Below are 20,290 nucleotides of genomic sequence, written 5' to 3'. Positions count from 1 at the left end.
CGTGATGACATCATGCAGAGGAAAAACTAAACTTGCAAGCAGCAGACTCCCCAGGAGTGGATTCAGACAAAAAGAAAATAGTGCGGATCCATTACCTGCTTCAAAAGAGCACTGTCATTTTCCACATGCCTACATCGGCCTTGTAAGAAAAACTTGCACGTCCTTTAACAGTGTTCAAGGGAGTATTGCCTGGCAACAGGTATATGGTAGGACACTCAGCTCAGGTAAAAACTGCTGCCTCACTATCTTAAATTTTTTAGTCCTGGTTGGTGAAAAGAATAAAAAACTTCAGGGCTTTATTTGGGGGTTGTTTTTTTCCTCCCCTGTATCTATACAACCATGAGGGAGAAAAAGGCCTATACGTGCTAAAGACACCTGCGGTGAATTATTCTGGGAAATGCCTGTAGCTCTTACCTGCAGAGCATGCTGTGTCCGCACGATTCGGGCAGGTCCAAAGAAAGCATCGCTGGCTAAAACCAGCAAGGCCGTTCTTTCCGCGCCCAGCAGAAGGAACGACCGGCCCGGCCCGGCCCCGCAGCGCTGGCGTCAGGCCCGCCAGGCCCGCCCGCCGCGGAGGCGGAGGTGGCCGCGGCCCGATCGCAGCCCCGGGGCCTCGGGGCGGGCAGGGGACCATGGTGCAGCTTTACAACCTGCACCCGTTCGGGTCGCAGCGAGTGGTGCCCTGCAGGCAGGAGCCCGCGCTCTTCTGCTGCGGCCGCGATGTGCTGTTCGTGGCGGGCACGGCGGGCAGCTGCCGGGTCGAGGTGTTCGCCCTGCGCGACCAGGGCGGCTGCGAAGCGCTGGGCTCGTTCGCCACGCTGGGGGCCGTGCTGCGCATGGCGCACAGCCCGGCAGGTCAGTGCGCGGGGGCCGCGGGCCGGCCGGGCCCGGCGGGGGGGGGGGCCCGGCGGAGGGGGGGGGGGGGGGGCGCCTGCGGGGCTGCGGAGGGGCTAGGGTGGCAGCCTTGCGGGCTCCCGGCCTTTCTGCCGCTTCCCCAGCCCCCCTGCGGCCCGTGCTCCCGCACTGGCTTGATCTTTATCTCAGGGCGCGGGGCGGGGGCCGCTCCAGCCGATGCCGCCCTGGCGTCTGGAGAATCAGACTTCCCCGCTCCTGGGTGTGTGTGGGGGGCGGGGGGAACCCCCTTGTCTGTAATCACAGCTCGTAAAGTGGATTCACCTGGGAGTTAACCTGGACCTAGATCTGTAATTCCTTGTTTAGAATGAGATGTGAAGCGTGTTCTAACAAGCAAAGAAACTTCCGTTTGGGATTTTTAAAACCTTTTTGGAATTCTATGTAAGGGCTGAGATTTTAAGATTCTCCTTGGCATGTACTATAGCAGGTAAAGAGCTCAAAACCAGTGTCATCTGCTCACTAATGGTACAACAGTACTGCTGCTTTCTTTTAAGGAGACTATCTGGTGACAATTGAAGAAAAAAGCAAAGCAACTTTCCTAAGAGCATACGTGAACTGGAGATGCATGTCTGCAGGGAGTTCTCGTGTTTGTGTTCGGATGGTTGGTCACAAGATGGAGGAGTCATACAGTGAAACCTTAAAAGAACAGATGTCAATTGTGGAAATGCCACTTTCAGATCCTCCGCTGTGCGTTTCATGTTGTCCTGTAACTGGGGACCTTCTTGTGGGCTGCGCAAATAAGCTGGTTGTGTTCTGTTTGAAATACCTGGTCATAAACCAGAATTTGACTGTGTTAGACTTTGAGCGCTCCTTAATTTTGCACATTGATAACGTTGTTCCAGCTGAAGTTGCGTTCTGTGCCAAACATATAGCCATAACAACAGAGCTGGATGTTCTGATCCTGAAACTGGAACTGGTCCAGCAAAGTGCAGGCAGGACAGAGCAGTGTGCACATGGGGTTAGCACACTAGAACAGCCTGTGGATGGGGGTAAGTACAGAAAGTAATTTTTTACTTATTTCCAAGAGTCTGCTGACTGAATCTTGTTATTCTCAAAGTAGGCTGAGACAAGGTCATTGCCCCTCAGAAGATGCTTTCAGATCATCTTAGGGACAGACAGCTGAATAGTGTAGTGCATGGAAAGTTGTACTGCCTGCGCTCGGAGGTAGCAAAAGACGTGTGCCATCGTTCTGCAGACACCTTCAGGATAGTGCAGCCTCTGCAGACAGAGAATTAGGTCCCTGTTTTGGGGTGCCAGCACGGGCCAAATCAAAGCAGTAGTGGTTCAGTGTGCTGTGTTCAGAAAAGTAATTACACTGGTGTCACTGCCCAAATGACTGCATCTCTTCTGAGGGACAAGTGGGAGGCTGAAGGGAGGCAGCATCTCATGACCCTTGAAATGGACTGTGCATACTGGCTCACACACTGAAGAATGCTGCTGTGGTGATGCATGTGCACTCGTGCAACTGCCAGCAGGCTCAGAACCTGCATAAACAAGGTGTCAGCAAATGCTCCTTTTTCAGTTCTTTGTCTTATTCAAGGGCTTGCCTTAGAAGGCTAGAAATCCCAGAAATATGTTTACTCAGTTGGTCTCATTCCGGTGTCTTACAAGAAGTCCATCCATATCTAAGTGATTCTGTAAATAATTCTCTCCAAAAGAATCAGGTGAACACCAACAAACCTTAGGAAAACACTTCATTTATGACTGAAGAAACGTAAACCAGAAAAGGATGGTCTTTCAGAAATTGAAACTACCTAGAAAAAAATAAAGAACACTTGTTAGGGACAATATAAACTGGAATGTTCTTCATTGGGTGATCTTAACTCATAATGGTATCCTCCCCCTAGTTGTTTTTATTACTAAAAGCTAAACATAAAAGTTTAATTTACTTTCTGTGTGCTGTTAGGATTAACTTTCCAGACTTTAAGTGAGTTTAAGATAACACATTCTCTTACATCTGTTTTTTCCTTCTTAAAACTCCTTCAATCAAATGAAACATTTTTGAGGGGCAGCCATTTGCTGCACAGGTTGTCTTGAACTTGCCTTCTGACAGTTTCCCTGTTCTTTCAGAAATACTCTTAGGTATTCACACTGTGGAGATTTCAGTGAAGGTTTGTTCTCATCTTCTAGCCCAGCTGCTTTCTAAACCTCATTATTTGAGGAGGGCGTTGCTGTAATTGGAGGATTTAATTGATATTGTGTCATATAATTTTCTTCCTGCTGAATGGAATGGTTTGAATAATTAATACTGTGTTTTCCTTGCTAAGGTGTAAAAGATGAAGGCCCTTCAACAGACAGTTTGCAGCTTGAATTAGATGAGTTCATCATATGTCAGAAGCCAGTGGAACTGCTTGGGGAAGAAAGCCAGCACTGTGAGATACCCATCACACTGGAATCCACAGCGTTACCTATGGAAGAGACAAAGCACTTCCAGGTGCACTATCTGCTTTTCAGGTATGACAAGTGTATTTCCCCTTAATGGCATCATTTACTACAAGAAATTAAAATAAGCTATGGCTCATGTCTTATCGAAAGTAAAATACTGTTATTTTGACTTCTGGGGCTTTTAAAAGGTTTGTTTTGTTGGGTTTTGTTTTTTTTTTCTCTGAGGAAATAACGTGATGCCAAAGAAAGCTCATTTTTAAATAGAGCAGAATATTTCAGTTGGAAGTGAACTGCCTGAGCACTTCAGGGCTGGCCCAATGTTAAAGCCTGTTATCCAGGGCATTGTTCAAGTGCCTCTTGAGCACTGGCAGGCTGGGGACATTGACCACCTTTCCGAGAAGCCTGTTCCGGTGTCTGACCACCCCCGTTTTTTATACTTCGGTGCTGAACCAGCAAATCCAAGTTGTACTCACCTTATTCTGAAGCAGCTTGTGTCAAATTCTGTTATTGTTTAGAGCAGCCTGCTTCAAAGGATTGCACTGGAGACTGATCAGCAGTCCTGCCTGTGTGACCTTAACCAAGGTACTGCCTTCTGCTCATTTGTTCTGCAGCTTGCCTCAACTCAGCTGAAGTGTTACTTCTACCTGTAAAAAAATATTTTCCTTTCTCCAGCTAGCAAAGGGAGTTTACCAAGTATCTTAAGCACTAAAAAACTATACGTTTTATTTTGTTAATGATCAAAGCCATTAAACTTTATCCAAAACTGAGGAAGAATTGATGTCACAGTCCAGCAACGAATTCCAAAGCAAACTAGGAAAAAGGATAATAGATAACAGAGAAGAAAAGTCAATGGGAAATGGCACCATGTTACATACAGCTCAGTTGAATAAAAAGAGGAGGGAGGGAAGGTTAAATTGAGGTTCAGATAAATTGCAGTATGTCTTCCAGTAACCCTAACTTTGACACAAGTTTGGAGAAAAGCAAAGAAAGGATTTTTGGTTGCAAGAACTCAAGGTAGTTGTCTCTACGTGTGTCACCTGCTTCTTGGCAATGCCATGCTAATTACATTAGTAGTAGGAGTGCACGTTGTTCTTGAGTATTAAAACATCAGCTGTGCCTGTTATAGCTCGTACTGTTTACTTGTCCACAGTAGCTCTTAATAATTTCTCACTGAGGTCCTGTGTTGTTCTTTTGAATTTTTTTCTCCAGGCGTTTTACACCCGACCAGTCTCCTTTTGGGTTTTGTGAAGAGACAACACTGCACTCTGTTCAGCTGCTTCCTGTGTACCAGACAGGTACGTGGGTATGCAGGGGTGCATAATGGCCTTGCCACAGGAGACTGGGGAAAGGAAGGAGCTTCTTTGTATGTTCTGTTTTGTACACTGTAGCTGTAGGATGTATTTTTAAATTAAGGTCTGTCCTCCTTTTTCAATGATCTAAAGTCAACTTCTGCTAACAAAAAAGGCTGTATGTTTCTCCACGTTCTGCATAAACCTTGAACTAAAATGCCAATTCACCACACCAGAAGAGGAACACTAAATCAGCTTTTATCACTTCTCTGCTGATTAGTTTTGCATCACGAAACACTATGTTGCACTAATGAAATTATCCTCAGTGTTACAAGACACTAGGCTGCCTCTCATTAGTAAACTGTGGAAATTGGAGTAGTAACTTTAATAATCAGTAAGATACAGGTTACCTTTCTGCTAGGCTTCAATTAAAATGGCAAGGGATGAATGCAGATTTTAGGGGTTTGCTAACACATGCCAGCTCAAGCCCCAGCAGATCCATGGAAGAATTTAGCGCTCTGTGTTACAAATCCGCTTTGCTGACTGCTCACCCAGTTTGTGGTGGTTGTTTACTAAGTAGCAAAGCCTTATTTAAGTTGCAGATGACTCAAGAGAATGAGCTACTTCCCTGTAGGATCTGAACACAGCCTTCACCTGCCAGAATGGCTTTATACATAAATTCTGCCATTCCCAGCCTTTCTTTTGCTTAAGTGAGGACCTGCATTTTGGTGCACTGCAGCTCTGGATGAGCACTCATCCCAGCTCACAGGTGGTTGTCTAAGGCCGATATTTCAATCCATGGATGCTTAATTGTGATGAATCTGGAATCCAGTGCTGCTGCATCTGTAGAATTCCTTCACTCAGCAGTACATCCACACTTTTGTTAAAAATGCCTTCAGCTGAGGTAATATGACATACAGATTTTTGACCTGTGCACTCATCTTCATACAGTTGTGTTTCTATTCACTAGCTACTAACAAAACCAGTCTGCAGCCTGGGCAGGTTTGATAGTAACTTAGGCATCAGACTTGCAAAGGAATTGCCAGATGTTTATTTCTGAGGTATATAAAATGCCTTTTTTATTGTTACATCTAGGAAGTTCTGTGACAGCCCATGAGGAAACTGAGAGCAAGAGAGAACTACTGAGTCTCTTTTGCTTTTTCTCTTTACCTCATGTTGGATACCTCTACTCTATTGGGAAGTTAGTGGAGCTGATTTCTACTTACCAATATTCAGAGAAGTCAGAGCAGGCAGTTCTCACTCCACAGTTCCTGCATGTCATTACAAGGTACTACATTTATAATTTTGTTGGTGGAATTATTGCATTTCTCTGCTGCTGCCTTTGTGGTTTTTTTTCTTTTTCCTGTGTTATGTCCCTCGTAGCCTCGACCTCTCGGTCTGCTTGTGATAGCGCAGCATGGCCTCCGGCTTAGGCTTGAAGGCCCATTTCTACAAAGAAAAAGATGCTTTTACAAAGGAAAGAGATGCTTCTCTGTAGTCTTGCCTACTTGATTTTTGCAGGTCTTCATTGTTCTCCTTCATGACTGTGGTCTCTCCTTTCCCTGCAGTGAGAAGCTGCAGTGTTTCACGGTGCGATGCAGCGCAGCAGCAGCTCGGGATGAGGATCCATATATTGATACCACTGTGAAGGTTACTTTTTAATTTCTTTTTATATATATATTTTTTATGTAAAGACTCCAAGTACATGCTAACTGAAATTACAAAACAATCACTTTCCTTAAAAGGCTTGTCCACCTGTCACACTGGATGTCTGCACATTAAGGATGCAGCTTTTTATAGGACCAAGAGCTATCTGTCATTTCAGAAACCATATCATTCTTTTGACTAAGGCTGACACGGAAGATATTACTGAAAGAAGGAAGCCTACAAGAAGGATGATGTAAGGATTTGTGTCTTTTGGGTGATGGTATTTATAGCTCTGTGTACAGTGCTGAATTTGTATGTGTTGGACATAATTGCTTAGTGCATAGGAAGAGAAATCAAGTATTTGTTTTTTCAATTCTACTGTATGAACTGACAGAAGAAATGAGGGTAGGGACATGAATGCTTAAAATCAGTAAAGTTATTCAAGACTGTAAAAAACTTTCATAAATAATGTTAAAATAACATTACTAAGAACAGATCTGCTACTGAAAACATTTATATTGATAAACAAAAATATGTAGGATTACTAAAGCTACAGGCTAACAAAATGTGTTGCAGCACAAAATGAAAATGTTTTATATTTGACTATGGGTTCTTTCCAAGAAGTTATGAAGGAATGACATGACAAGAAGAATGCAGTTTGGCCCAACGTATTCTTGTAGCATGTATGTAGCCAGAGGCATTTGTGACTTCTTAGCTATTTCTGAGAACTGCTACTCCCTTTTTTTTTTTGAGGGCATTTCATAAGACAGCTAGACAGGTATTCTAAAACAGCTATTCAGAAATCACAGTTATTAAAGTCAATTCAAGTTAATTAACAAAAGTGGGACAGTTACAGTTATGTGAACTAGTATTTCCTAAAGCCTAGAACAAACATTATTCAGGAGAAGAGGAGGTTAAGCCCATCAAGGAGAATGGCAATTCAAAATACTGTAATTTTCTTTGTATAAAGTACCGTTCCTTCTGTTGGTTGTTTTAAAGATTGTATTTGGCATTTGAGGAAGATAACTCCTTTTGCCTTCTGTAAAGAACCAAGTTGAACAAATACTAGTAACACCTTCATTTGAAAATAAAGATGTAGATATTCCAAAGCAAAAGGGGTTTGGTTTTTCCTACAGTGTTTTAACCTTAGGACATTACAGACCTAGCCAATGTGTTAAAGTGTTCAAATAACTTTTTTACACCATGTCTTGGCAAGCACTTCAGTAGAGCTAATCTGAACGACTTCATGCAAGTATCTGATACTACCTGGTGTTAAGCCCAGGAGAAGATGTGGTAGATAGTTTTGATTGTGTTCCTGGTGTATAAACATGCCTGTCCCTGTTTTGTTGTTAGCCATTATGACTTAAATACACAGCTTAACTGTCATGCATTAACTAGCCTGCATACATACCCATTTATGTGTTTAAATTATCAAGTGAGCAGGTTTTTTTGGCTGCATAATGTTTATTTAGACACTGACAATTCTTTCCTTTCTCTCTAGCTCCAAAAAGGCTGACAGCATCAAATCCAGAGCAAATTCTGAGTCAGAACCTGGTTGGAATTTATATATTATAAACACTGTTTCAACTCTTCAGCTTTACAGAGAAATGGTATTGCCCAACTCCTGCTTTTGTTGTTTGGTGACTAAAAATAAGTACTGTTGGTTCATCTCTGATGCAGGTCATTGTTGAATATAACATAATATATTTCTCATTAATTTTCCATAATCCTATTTCAGATGGCTGATGCCCTCATTAGAATTGTTCCTGTATATTCTTAATTTTTGCTAGCAGCTTAAGTGTATCCTGTGTCTGTTCTAGGTAGATTATAGTAGAACTTACGAAAATGTGAAAACAGAGAGTTGCATCCATCTGCTCAGTGAGGCTCACTTACTGGTCAGAGCAGCTATAATGGACCCTGGTTTCCCTAAATCAGACGAGAAAGAAGAAATTCTAAGAGCATTCAGAGAAAGTTGTGCCTTTTTAGGAGACTGCTACAGCAAGTAAGTTTTAGATGTCAGAGTGATACAGGTGAGCTTTTGTTTCCAGTCATGTAACCCTAAAATGAAAATCCATCACTCTTTGCTGTTTTATGTTAGCTCTGCATATGAAATACACATCTTTACATTCTATGAAAACAGCTTAATCTGGTCATCTCTTCAGTATCTGGGTGTCTTCATTGTCACTAGACAAAGAGTATCACATTACACTGAACGTGAGCTATATGTAGTTGCAGACTGGCACGTTTTTGACTGTTTGATGTATTATTTTAGTTCCTACAAACAGTGATAGCAAAAGTGTTGCCCTTAGTTTTATTATTTTCTTTCCTATTCTCTGTTGCCTTCAGGTTTGACACAAGAGATTACCATCTTGCTTTGCCATACTACAGAATGTCAGGTTTATCCATGACTGAAGTTTTAAAGAGACTAGTTTCAGAAGGTGATGAAATACAGACATATGAGAAAGGATTTATATTTTACTTGACTCACTCTCTTAATGAAGAATTAAATGAAGAATTAAGTAAGGTAAAAATAAGACTTTTTTCTCTTAATCTATTGATTTAGTTTGGATTTTTAGAACTATGTATCAAGTTTTAATTAAATTCCTTTGAAAATGCTGAGCAGCTTGTTCAGTTCTACAGTTGTTCTTTTTCACATGGTTTTTATTGTCATATTTTTGTTAACAAAATAGCAAGCAGCACCTGTGATGCTTTGAGCTGCTTTCAAGCAACATGTGCGGAGTTTGGCCATCATAATGCATGTTGCTGATGATCTGGTTCCCACCTGTACACAGAGAAATTTCGGGTTTGGGAAAGCTTTGCTTCAGATTTCTTTCCTCTCCCATTTCTGTAATAAAGCAAACTGTTTCTTTGAACATTGCCAAATTGTACAGGTTGGTAAAACCAATTCACTGTGGTGGTGCATATTCTCCTAGCATCCCTGAATATGGGTTGAATCACTGCCAGTTAGTGATCCTGTACTTCTACCAGTAGGGAGGAAAGGTGCAGGAAAGGCACTGTGTTTTCATAGCTAAGCTATACTTGTTTTAAAAAAAACAACAAAACAACAAAACAACCCCCCCAAAAAAACAGAAAAAGAAAAAAAAAAACAAACCAAAATAAAATAAAAAACAGCCAACAAAAAAACCACAATACTTTCATATGCTACAGAAGACTTTACCTGGAAAGGTCTAAACTGTCAAATGGCTTTTGTTTTAATAGGAATCAGCAAATAAGGTTCTCCAAATATTCTATCTAGCTGACCCTGAGCAGCTGCCTCATATCCTCTGCAGTCCTTGCATGAAGAATGCATGTCCTTTGACAGCTGTGGGGTATCTGCAGAAGGTAGAAAAGATGATGCCATCAGTGGTCCTAACACTCAGCAAGGCTTCCATGGCTCTGAGAATGGGGGACCTGGTGTTGTATGGACGTGAGATGGACTCCTGTAAGGAGGTGAAGTATGCTGGGAGTACAAGCTCTTAATGCTTTGGAAAGCCCAAGTCAGGTGGTTTGGCTTGTGGTCGTGTTTTACAGTAAAAGGCACTTCAGTCACTCCTCATCCTCCTGATATGCTGTGTATCCCTGGAATGTCTGCAGCAACAGTGGAGTTGGGGGCTGGCAGATACTGGGGCTGTACTGGTCTTCCTGCAGGTAGAGTAGTCTGAGCTTGGCAGAGCCTTAGCAAATGAGCAAAAGTTTTAAAGCTTAATTAATTAATGATAAAGTAAATGCTGTGCAGAGCCAGTGCTCTTCAGCAGCATGACAGGATTGTATAGTAGCATTTTTACACCCCTCCACCTGTAATGAATATGTGATATGCCTGTGAAAGCACCATCTGTATGCAAACAGCCCTTAATAAAATTGCACTTGAAGCAGAATGTGCATGGTGCACATGAACTGAAGTTTCTTTATACAGTTTCACATCATTCTTATGTGGAATCTTATTAAGATCAGATCAGAACCTAGAAGTGCAGTTGAGGTAAGAACTCCACATCAGTGGGGGAAAAGCGTTAGTGAAGCACCCTCTGCCATAGATATTCATGTGTGATTTTTAGGCTGAGGCCAGTCTGTAAATTGCTGCTTGTTGAGGTTGATCAGGACTGTTGAATATTCAAAGGTGACAGAACTTGAAATACAGACTTTCTGAGAGTGAGATATTGGAGGTCTAAAAACTGGCGGCTGTTCCAAAGGTAGCTGTCATGCTTTGCAAGAAGTCCTGGAGAGCTTTCAGAGTCGGGGGGTTTTGGATTGCAAGGTGGGAACTGTGCATTTGCAGAGAGAACCTGACATGCTGTGAGCAAACTGCATGGATGCTATTTAGAGAATAAGGTGGCTGGGGATAGGGTGTTTGTTTTGGTAGTGGGGTTTTTTCATTTTAATCTGACCTATTGAAGAAATGTTCTGTTGCATCTCACCTGTAAAAAGCATTTTGTTGCAAAGTAGAAAAAATAACACTTTCAGAAAGATAGATAGTTTGTATGCATAGCAGGATGAGATCTGAATTTTATTTCCTGTCTAGTTAATGCAATCTGCTTAGGCATCATTTCCCCACTGTCCTTAAACTGGAAATAGCATCCTGTCATGTTTACCTTCAGAAGCACTCAGATATTTAGAAACAACTTAGTGTTGCACATTGTGCAGCACATTTTGAGTTTTGTTGCAGGGGTATTTTTGAAATAAAAAACATATTTTAGCAAAGCACTGAAATTTCTGCCAGTGATTTCTCAAACACCATGTATATTGAATGTCTTGGATTTCATAGTGAAATCTATCCTGTGTGCACAGTAACTCCAGATTTCAGCAGCCTGTTACTTTAGTGTTCAGGCTCGTGGCCTGTTGCTCAGGAGTCTGCTCTGGTGCACAGTTTGGAGCCTGGTCACTGGAGAGCTACTCTATAAATTGTAGAAAGGATTTATTTCCTTCCCCTGATTTTCCTTAATTTCATCTCTCTAAACTTCACTGCCTGGGGAATTACTTAAGTTTGCTGAGTTGAATCGTATGTGGATTGAATTATTTACCTGATTTGTACCTGACTGTGTTCATAGGCAACTTTGACTTGTGGCTTCACTGGACAACCAAAACTCCTGAGGCAGCACAAGGAAGGAGTCGTTACTCCAACTGAGTTTGCTGTTCACCTGAAGGAGACACAGCCTGGTTTACTGGTGGCTGCCACTGTGGCTTTACATGAGAACAGTAAAATGGAACTGGAAGAAGCAGAGACCTTTTTCAAGGTTGGCCTGTGATCATGCTTTGCTTCTGTTTGTGTCATAGTGATGTTGTTATGGCTAAGCAAAGGAGCCTTGGCTGCTCCTTCACTCATGTTTCAGCATTTCTTCAGAAAGAAGGAGAAGAGGGTTGGATATATTCCAGTCAGGACAGATGGCTACAGAATTAGAAACTGGACCTTCTGGAAAGAAATAAGGGCTAAATCAAGGAAAAAAAAAACAAACCAATAAGCTTTTTGTTTTCACCCTGTCATTTGAATGGGGGATCTCAGGGCACTTTCAATGGCTTCCTAGTAACTGGACTTTCTAAGCCTACTGAAATGTAACAGCATTTAGATAAATCACTTCCATAAGCTCCTTTGGAAGAAATCATTAGGATTAAAACATACTTCTAAAGAATCAGACTTACACATAAAGTTACATAATGTACTGATGCCCTGTATAAATTTCTGAAAGAAGGTTGGTTCTCTGCAGTTTATGAGAAGACTAATAAATAGAATAGTTTTTCTGGTGTCCCTGAAATTTTTGTTATTTAGATTGGGTACGGACAAACCTTTTTTCTTTTCTCTACAATGAACAGCACTGTTTGGATTAAAATAATTTCTTTTTCAATGTAGGTATGTTGCAGTCTTCTATCTGTTACTGTGAAAGAGCAATGTCAGAAATACCAGGTCATGAAACCCGAATTGGAACAAGTGGTGTTTCAAGTAAAACTCCTTTTTGCTGACACACAGATCTTACAGCATGTCCTGCGTGGCTCCTGCCAGTATACCCAGCTGAGCTACACAGCATCTCTTACCGTGGCCTTAGGGTCTTCTTTTGAAGACACCTGCTTGGCTATTGGCAAATATAAAATCCTCCAGATTAGCAGTGTGTCAGTACTTGTTGACAGTGTGCTGACATTTCTGAAAGTGGAGCAAATCTTGAATAAGGAATCAAGCCTGTAATTTAGAGTGGATTACCTTAAAATCATTCCATGAACTTTTTACTTGGCCTAGCACAGCATTATGTAGAAACACATTCATTAGAAATACATCAAGACCAAGAAAGGAAGCAGAATTCTGCTTCAAGTGAAAGTGAAGAACTGTTTCTCCTGTCTGTTCTGACTTCTGCTAATAATTACCATGTTCTGTGCTAAGTTGCTGTCTTCTGATGTTTTCATTCTTAGATGTTGTGTAGTAACAGTGAGAACAGTATTCCTCAGCTCTTGGTGGATTTCTGGGAAGCTCTTCTTGTAGTGTGCTCTCAGGAAGAAGTAGTTCAGGAGCTTTTACTGAGGATTACTTCTCAGTATGTTTGGAGAATATCAAAGAAACAACTTCCTGAGACTAAGCCATTGAAAACAACAGAAGATCTGGTAAGCATACACCCCTCAGAGGGAGTGCTGTTACTGCACTGTCCCTCCAAAATCTACCCAAACACTATCCTTAGTGATGAATTCTGGACAGCTTACATCTTAAAAGAAGCAAGACTGAAAGTGAGTAAGGTAGTGTGCACTTACCAGCCAGGTATTGCTGGCTCTGAGGAGTCCTTTGGGGACATTTGCAAACCCTTCCAACAGGAATCTCAGCTCCAGATAGAAAAAGGGGCTACAATGAAACAATGGGAGCTTGTAAGGTGGGATGTCTGCAATTGTACAAAGCTGGCTAAATGAGAAAAAATGTGCAAATGATGAATTTTAAAGGATTCTGAATGGGATCTTTGAAATACAAAATTAAATAGAAGTTTCTAGTTTATTTGTTACTAACTTGTATGAACCAGAAGAAGGGGTACCTGCTGTGCTGACTTAGGCTTTTTGAGAGTAAAATTTTCTTCACTTGTGCTAGGTTTCACATGGAACTGTCACTAACATAAATGTTTATTTTATTGCAACTTGATTCTTTTATAGATAAACTCCTGTAATCATTTTGGGTTGATTTTCCCATGGGTAACTTCAATAATGTCAGTGGGCTCCCCATCTGATAAAGATTACCATGAAGATATCTCAAAACTACAGGTATGAGACCCTGAAATCTTACTGCTGGCAGCTTTGATCCATTCTACAAATGTTCATGTGTGTATGAACAATCTTCTCTAGCAGACTCCCCTCCTCCTTCCCCCCAGGTTACCCAGTTAAACTAACAGGCCCCTTGAAATGATGGAAGAAGAAATACTGAAGAGATCTGTCAATAACTGTGATACTTACATTTGCAGTCTACTCCAAACTTGCTTTTCCAGTTTTCAGTAACATTTATTAGTGGAAATATTTTTCAAAATTATTCTGCTACGTAAGGGCTTCTGTTCTAAGGTTATAGTTGGGGTTTTTTTTTCAGTTTGTCTTAAATCCAAACAATCCTTTTTCTTCTTGTCTTCAGTCTCTTCTCTGTGGTCAGTCAATTGATGTAGCTTCAGCTCTGCCTGTCTTGGAGCCTCTGACTGAGGCTGGACACGTCGGCCTCACCATCTGTGTTCTCTGCAGTTCCCAGCTGGGCAAGTATGAAGAAGCCATTGACCAGCTTCTCAGAAGGTGTCCTGAGGCAGCTGTGGTCTATGCTCAGCACGAGCTGAAAGGTGACAGTCGGGTGAGCTGGTCTCTTTAAAAGTTGTTCAGTATTTTTTGCTTTGTTTTTTTCTAACTGAAATACTGTTGGGTACAGCTGGACTCTGGATGGCTCAAGTAGCCCATCTTTCAGACAAATAAATTGCTTGCTCTGAACCTCTTGCTTGGCATTTAAATTCCATAGCTCACTGCCCACTAATTTTAATGGAAAATATTTTTCCCCAGTTTCTTCTGTGACTCCTTGTATTCATTCTAGTAAATTTAAATCATAGTCTTCTCAGATGGCAGAGTGCCTCAGAAACGGGAGCGGGACGTTCTTTTTCCACTGCAAATGACAAACTAGCTAGTTCCTTGCTAATCAGTGCTCTGACAGTCTTGTGTAACATGAAATTTTACTGATAAGTTAACTGATAAATCATGCTCCTTCAAATAAATCACACTTCAATACATCCTTCCTGTGTTCTAATGACATCTTCTGATCTCAGAACATCAGCATGGTACTGGTGCACTAGCAGAAGGATTATGTTCTTTATGTCCTGTTTTCCCTTTAGGCCTCTTTACAGTTTTAATTTTGGAACTGATGATATTCCAGTGTTCCAGGAGTAGAGGAATTTACTTCCATTGCCCATCACAGTTATTATACTCAGTTTACAGAGTTTGCTGGCCAGAGTCAGCAGAGCTGATCCTCTGCCAGATGGATGCACAAGAACTCAGTTCAAAACCAGACGTGTGCTTTTTATTCAGATCTGAAAATAGATACAAGGTTAGTTAAGGAGTTCAGTGGGAGGTGGCAGTACTGAATCAGGTTTAAAGGAGAAGGAAAATCCCTTCCCCTCTCTCCATCTCTTATCAACAAAATGATACACACAACATAATTCACTACTGCAGCTGTTAGACATGGATCAGGGCAGGGGGACGGAGCATGTTCTTGCTCTAGTGCTGCTCCCCACTTTGCATGGAGCTGTTTGGAGGGGAAAAAAACCCAACAGCTTCAATTTTTCTGCCTGCATCAGTTTTGCTAATTACGTGACTTTGTTTCTCTTACACCTCTTTACATACAGAGGCACCAGGGGTCACCATGTAAAAACTGTGGAGTGTAACACGGTTCCAGGGAACACTGAAAATACAGATGGGCAAGTGCGCTGCATTTCAAAGCAGTATGCAAATTAATTACTTAGTTCATTGTAACCTACCTGTATTTGTACACATCTGAGCTCAGTTCAGAGTATTTTTTAGCAGGTCTTTTGCACCCTTAATTGCAGCCCTTGTTAATTTACACTTTTGCTGTGTGTTTTTGTGGATTAGGCTGTGTGGTGGAACAAGCTGCTTCCTGAACTTTGCAAGAGAATCAGACTTACTGGAAAAGATTGCCCTGTTCTTGTTTCATCACTGAAAGGTAAATCAGTTGATTGCAACTCAACTCCAGAAGCCTTTGTGTATCAGCTGATGTTTTAGGTACTGTTCAGGCTAAGGACTGCTGATGTGATAATTTGAAAAGAAGGGGGATCTTTCTCTCTGGTGATGGCTAATACAGCTCAGCAGGCATTCTAGGCATTATCACAGGATTCTGCAACATATAAAAACAATGGCATTCAGTTTGTATTACAAACAGTTCATATTGTTTCTATATAAATCAAGAATAGACACCATTAAAAAAAAAAGAACTGATAGAGGGCAATTGGGTTTTTCTGTAGGCTAAGTGACTACATGGTTCTAAGCAAAGACAATTAACAGGCTACTGTTGATAACCCAGTGGGTGTTTAAGGTGTGTATTGGTGATGTGGTCACAGACAGAAAAAACCCACAGCTGTTACTGCTAGAAGCAGAGAAACTAATCCTGGAAGTTGATGTAGTTCTGTTGTTACATGTTTGTAGGAAGTCAGTAAGACTACAGCTGGGGAGCCAGTGTATTTGTTCTGGCAGAAAAAGAGGGCTCAATAAAGCACATATATTGTAAACAAATGCCAGTGTCACGGCTGACGGCAGAACAGCATCCTGGGGTCATGTTCTGGGGCACAGGCTGCCATGCTCTGCCACAAAGTTCTAGTTTCCAGTGCTACTGGTTTTCCTTCTGAGCATTATTTTCAGGCTGTGCCTGTGCTGTGAGTGCTGAGGAACAACAGGTTCAACAGCTTGGGCTGAGAAGGTGCATGTGGAGCATCTGGTTGTGCCCAAGTGCAGAGCCAGGGGCTGGTGCAGAGCTCTGGGGCTTCCTTTGCTCTGGGTGCAGAACACAGGACAGAGTAGAGCACAGTCCCATGAGCATTAGTGCCACATGTAGACCTGGTGAGTTAAGGTACAGCAACAGGTTTAATCTAAGACATCATTTCAGTTTGAGATTTCCAGTAGTTGCGTTTTCTCCCAATTGAGTGTGTCTTAAATTCCATTCCAGTTGCAGTATTTAGATAATTTTATTACTTCAATTAGTAATTATATTGCTAGTTTGGGTTTTTTTGTTCTAATACCAAAACACCTAAACAAGATTTTCTCCCTTGCTCCAAGCAGAAACTTTATCAGTTGTTGCAACAGAACTGGAACTAAGGGATTTCCTCAGTCTTCTACCAGAGGATGGAACTGCAGCTTTTTTCCTGCCACATCTTCTTCACTGCAGCCAGAGGAAGCTGCTGACCTAACAATGGCAGTCTGCTATGCACTCAAGTACAAAGAATGTGCGGGAATAAAGAACTAAATTAAACAAATAGTAGAACTACCTATAAGGTACCGTGGGACTCCTCACATAAATCATCTTGCTTCTCAGTTGAAACCTTCTGACAGCCCTTGAATGACAGCTTTTGTCTGAGGCAAAGCATCTGTTTTGAAGCTAATACTGTTACACTCTGACAAAGGTCAGCAAACCAGAATTCCTGCCAGGAAGAGCTGACGGATATAAAGAGAACTATTGAACCGTTAGGCAGGATCATGCACCTTCTCAGTCAGGGTGAACTGACAGCCAGATCAGCTAGAGAACACAGGCTGTGCAGCACACTTGGACATACAGTGTTCACTGGGAGTTAAAGCAGGGGTCAGTCTTCATTCTGTGCTAGTTAGCTGGATCACTCACCTGGGGAGGAGTTTAAGCTCAGGCATGTGTCTTAACTGGCTAAGCAAGTGCTTTAGTTTTCCAAGTGGAATAGGGCCCCACTTACTGAATTTTGCAACACAGACATTCCCTTGAGGTCCAGGTGGCAAAACCAGTCAGCTGCTCTCTCATCTTAGGTACATACCCATGCATGTTACACTGAAATGTTTTCATTTAGCAGCTTACAAAAAAAGCCCATAAATCAAAGAGAAACATGTTCCCAAGAGGAGTAGAAGATAAGGACTACAGCTTGCTTGCTGGTGTTTGTTTTCTTTCTAAGGTTTTTTGGTACTTGTAGCATGTATGTACTGATACTTGCCTTTATTTTGGGCAGAAAACATCCTTCGGCTGGAATTCAGGCATAATCAACTGTCACAATGTTTATGATCTTCTTATGAATGCAGTTTGGTTTTTTTTATAATCTACCACAAATAAAGCAAAGACTGCATGATCCCATAACACTCTAAAAGCCAAATTAACTGATACTGACTCTCATAAAATCAAATTTTTGCTGGATCTGTAATGTTACTTAAACCTGTATAAGTCAGATCATCTACACTGGAAATAATTAAGAAAGAAAAAAGATTGTTTTAACATTATGTATGAAGCACTCCTGGCACAGCAGAAGCCAGTGATCTAAGTTACCATTAGAGATTGTGCTGGTATCAGTAGAATCTTTCTACATTAAAAAAGGGCAAAGGGATTTAGAGGTGTTGCAAAGAAGCAACTTCCTTCCTTCTGGTTGCTGTAAAGCCCAAATGTTTTGCTTTGCCTCCTGTCCCATTCATCCTTCCCTGGTATTTGACACAGGCCTAACATCTGTGGAGCTGGGCTGTTACAACAGCTGGATGGCACAAGGATACCTGCTCTTATTGCCTTCACTTTTGACCATGCACTAATTCTGCTGCTTCCATCAGTCATGATGTGACTAATTGGCCTGTGTCTGCCTGACACAGCTGACAGCACCATGAGGCAGGAAGCTCTTGGGTTGAGTAGTCCTCACATTCTGCCCCTCACTGTCTGACCTTTACCAGGCTTATTTCAGCATAACCTTGTCTTGTAATTGTTTTCATAACAGAAAAACAATCGTGCAACCATGATCCCTCAGCCACTGCATCTTTTAAATTCACTATTTTGAAAGATGTTACTAGATAAAATTATAAAACAGTTCAACAGAAACAAGAGAACCATTCTGTTAGCTGTTCAGTTACACAACAGTATATATATTTTAAGTATGAACCTATGGATAAAGTGATAACCAAATTCTTGTTTTCCAAGCAATAACTGCTAACATAGCTGACTAGTAAAATGTGACAGTTGATATCTGAAATAAAAATTGCTGTTACACAAGATAAGTACATTTCATTTGGCTCTTCCACGTTCCTCAGGAGTTAAATAACATGCATTAGGCATCACCTAGAATATGTTTAGTTTGCAGGGTACTATTTTTATTTAGAGAAAAAGATACTTCTTATCTGGTCTGTCCATTCAGTGGTCTCAGCCTGGGGCCCTTTTGTTACCCGTGGGCCACGAAATTAAATCTTCGAAAACACAGGGAAGATCAGTTGTCCAGGAGATGGTAATTCTCAAGAAATGCTTCACTGAAGGAAGACTTTGGAGAATCTCTGTGGTAAAATGTCTTCAGCCTTGGGTGCCTGCTGTACTTAAATTGGTGGAATAATCTTGGGTTTGTCTGTGAGGGGAGAAACAAATTTTGTTACAAGCATTTCATCAAAAGAATAGTCTGTGCATATGGACAAGAGCATCCAAAATGAGAGCAGTGCATCCCAGTACCTTCTAGACACTGGCAGTTAGATTTAAAAACAACTTTAAACTGCACTGAAGGGTAAGGTTTAAGGCCCTGTAGATGGCTGATTATGCAAAGTTCGACACTGCTTCTGCAAGTTCAGGTCTTTTTCTACATCTCTTTCTGTTTGCTCTTATGTCAGCTTTTTAATTATCACTGTAAGTTTGTCACCACGTATTCTGTAAATCACACTGGTTTATTAAATATATATGGATTGTCCTTAACATTCTGGTCTGTGTTTTTAGTATGGCTACATGTGTACATGACATAGCTGTGTATCTGTGTATGCACATACCTACACACACTGGAGATGTTCCAGCTGCTCTCCTGTCAGGTGACTGTAACACATACCTACTATGAGCTGGCTTGTGAGTACAGGGAAGTGTTGCTTTTTAAATTGTATTAACTTTGTAGAAACAAGAACTTTCAAAATACTTCAAGATGCAAGTTTGTCCACAGGTAATATTACTAAAGCAAGGTAAGTGTCTGTAAAGCTAGACCATGTCCTTTAGAAAGAAAACACTATTTTAGTTTTTCAATACTGAACCTTTTAGGGATGATTTCACTTCAGTTTTATTTACCAACTGTTCTTTTTTTTTTCAATGAAGATTGAGAGGGAGTCTGACAGTACTGGCACTTCCTGGGCACATAAATACTGTTTCTCACAAAGGATTCTTTTTAAATTAAAATTTGCCATTTAAATTTTGTTGATGGGAAGCTGCAGTCAGTTAACACCCAGTCCTTTGGATGCTTCTGTGTCCTGAGCAGCAGCCTTGAGGTAGGTACGGTTGGGTGGCTTGCAGCTTTTTGGCCTCTAGACATCAATATTGAGCCATGAAATATTTCTGGATGCCTGAGCTGGTTCCGGGTACACCAGCCTGTCTGAGAGCCCCACTGCATCCTGGAGGTCACTGAGGTTGAGAAACTCCTACCTGCCTTTGGGAGCACTGTGTAGGTTGCTTCCATGCCCGCGTGGATGTGGTCAGTAACGTGGCAATGGAGCAGCCAGATTCCAGGGTTCTGTGGGGTCATTTCCACAGTTTGAAATGTCCCAGGAAACAGATCAAAGACATCTGCCCGGTAAACCCCTGTTTGCTTTAGGACAAAAAAGAAACAATGGTCAAACCTGTGGCATTACCAGATGGCAGTAATTTAAGCCACCTTTTATGCGTATTTCCACCAAACTCTTGTCACAGCTGAGTGAAAAGAAATCTACTGTGTGTCATTCCTAGAGAGCACCACTTTGTATGGCCACTTCATGCTAGCAGATACTCTCTGGCTCTTGTAGGCTGGTCACATACAGGTTTGGGGCATAACAACTTTATGGTCGAATTACAAGTCCTGCTTAATATTGTAACATCTGACTTTTCACCAGTTAGAGTCCTTGGTATTTGATTTACTTCTCTTTCT

At 41.5% G+C, this 20,290-nt stretch overlaps 3 protein-coding genes and 1 long non-coding RNA gene across 5 annotated transcripts in view; 1 reads left to right on the top strand and 3 right to left on the bottom strand.

The window, feature by feature from the left end:
- Positions 1 to 634, bottom strand: part of HLTF (helicase like transcription factor) — a 35,236-nt gene extending 34,602 nt beyond the window's left edge. The window contains exon 1 of one of the 2 annotated variants that reach the window (XM_051626328.1): positions 415 to 634. In XM_051626328.1, the coding sequence (XP_051482288.1) occupies positions 415 to 634 (220 nt within the window). The remainder of the gene's footprint in view (positions 1 to 414) is intronic. The other variant, XM_051626329.1, reaches the window with a different exon arrangement.
- Positions 633 to 19,104, top strand: HPS3 (HPS3 biogenesis of lysosomal organelles complex 2 subunit 1). Its single transcript, XM_051626332.1, has 17 exons — positions 633 to 855; positions 1,407 to 1,901; positions 3,180 to 3,366; positions 4,507 to 4,592; positions 5,682 to 5,874; positions 6,155 to 6,236; positions 6,332 to 6,486; positions 7,735 to 7,843; positions 8,054 to 8,235; positions 8,580 to 8,757; positions 9,453 to 9,683; positions 11,276 to 11,461; positions 12,624 to 12,812; positions 13,344 to 13,451; positions 13,810 to 14,016; positions 15,300 to 15,390; positions 16,500 to 19,104. The coding sequence occupies exons 1-17, from the start codon at positions 633 to 635 to the stop codon at positions 16,625 to 16,627; spliced, it is 3,030 nt and encodes a 1,009-aa protein (XP_051482292.1). The 3' UTR covers positions 16,628 to 19,104.
- Positions 2,590 to 9,497, bottom strand: LOC127387660 (uncharacterized). The gene is made up of 5 exons (XR_007890178.1): positions 9,412 to 9,497; positions 8,075 to 8,159; positions 5,813 to 6,035; positions 3,771 to 3,941; positions 2,590 to 2,666 (listed from the first exon to the last, which is right to left on the bottom strand). It is a non-coding gene; the product is annotated as an uncharacterized LOC127387660 (long non-coding RNA).
- CP (ceruloplasmin) overlaps positions 18,500 to 20,290 on the bottom strand; it is a 19,001-nt gene continuing 17,210 nt past the window's right edge. The window contains exons 18-19 of the mRNA XM_051626325.1: positions 19,817 to 19,975; positions 18,500 to 18,766 (exon numbers count right to left, since the gene is read on the bottom strand). Of these exons, the coding sequence (XP_051482285.1) occupies positions 18,635 to 18,766; positions 19,817 to 19,975 (291 nt within the window). The 3' untranslated portion in view covers positions 18,500 to 18,634. The remainder of the gene's footprint in view (positions 18,767 to 19,816; positions 19,976 to 20,290) is intronic.

Source organism: Apus apus, chromosome 8, assembly GCF_020740795.1.
Source record: "Apus apus isolate bApuApu2 chromosome 8, bApuApu2.pri.cur, whole genome shotgun sequence".
NCBI lineage: Eukaryota > Metazoa > Chordata > Aves > Apodiformes > Apodidae > Apus > Apus apus.
This window is presented reverse-complemented; position numbering and strand designations above follow the sequence as displayed.

What these genes read in the sequence shown, in the direction of transcription:
- HPS3 (XM_051626332.1), top strand. Translation starts at nt 633, where the DNA reads ATGGTGCAGCTTTACAACCTGCACCCGTTCGGGTCGCAGCGAGTGGTG. An exon ending in AAGCCTACAAGAAGGATGAT is followed by an intron (nt 6,487 to 7,734) that starts GTAAGGATTTGT and finishes CTTTCTCTCTAG; the next exon opens with CTCCAAAAAGGCTGACAGCA. An exon ending in AGATGGACTCCTGTAAGGAG is followed by an intron (nt 9,684 to 11,275) that starts GTGAAGTATGCT and finishes CTGTGTTCATAG; the next exon opens with GCAACTTTGACTTGTGGCTT.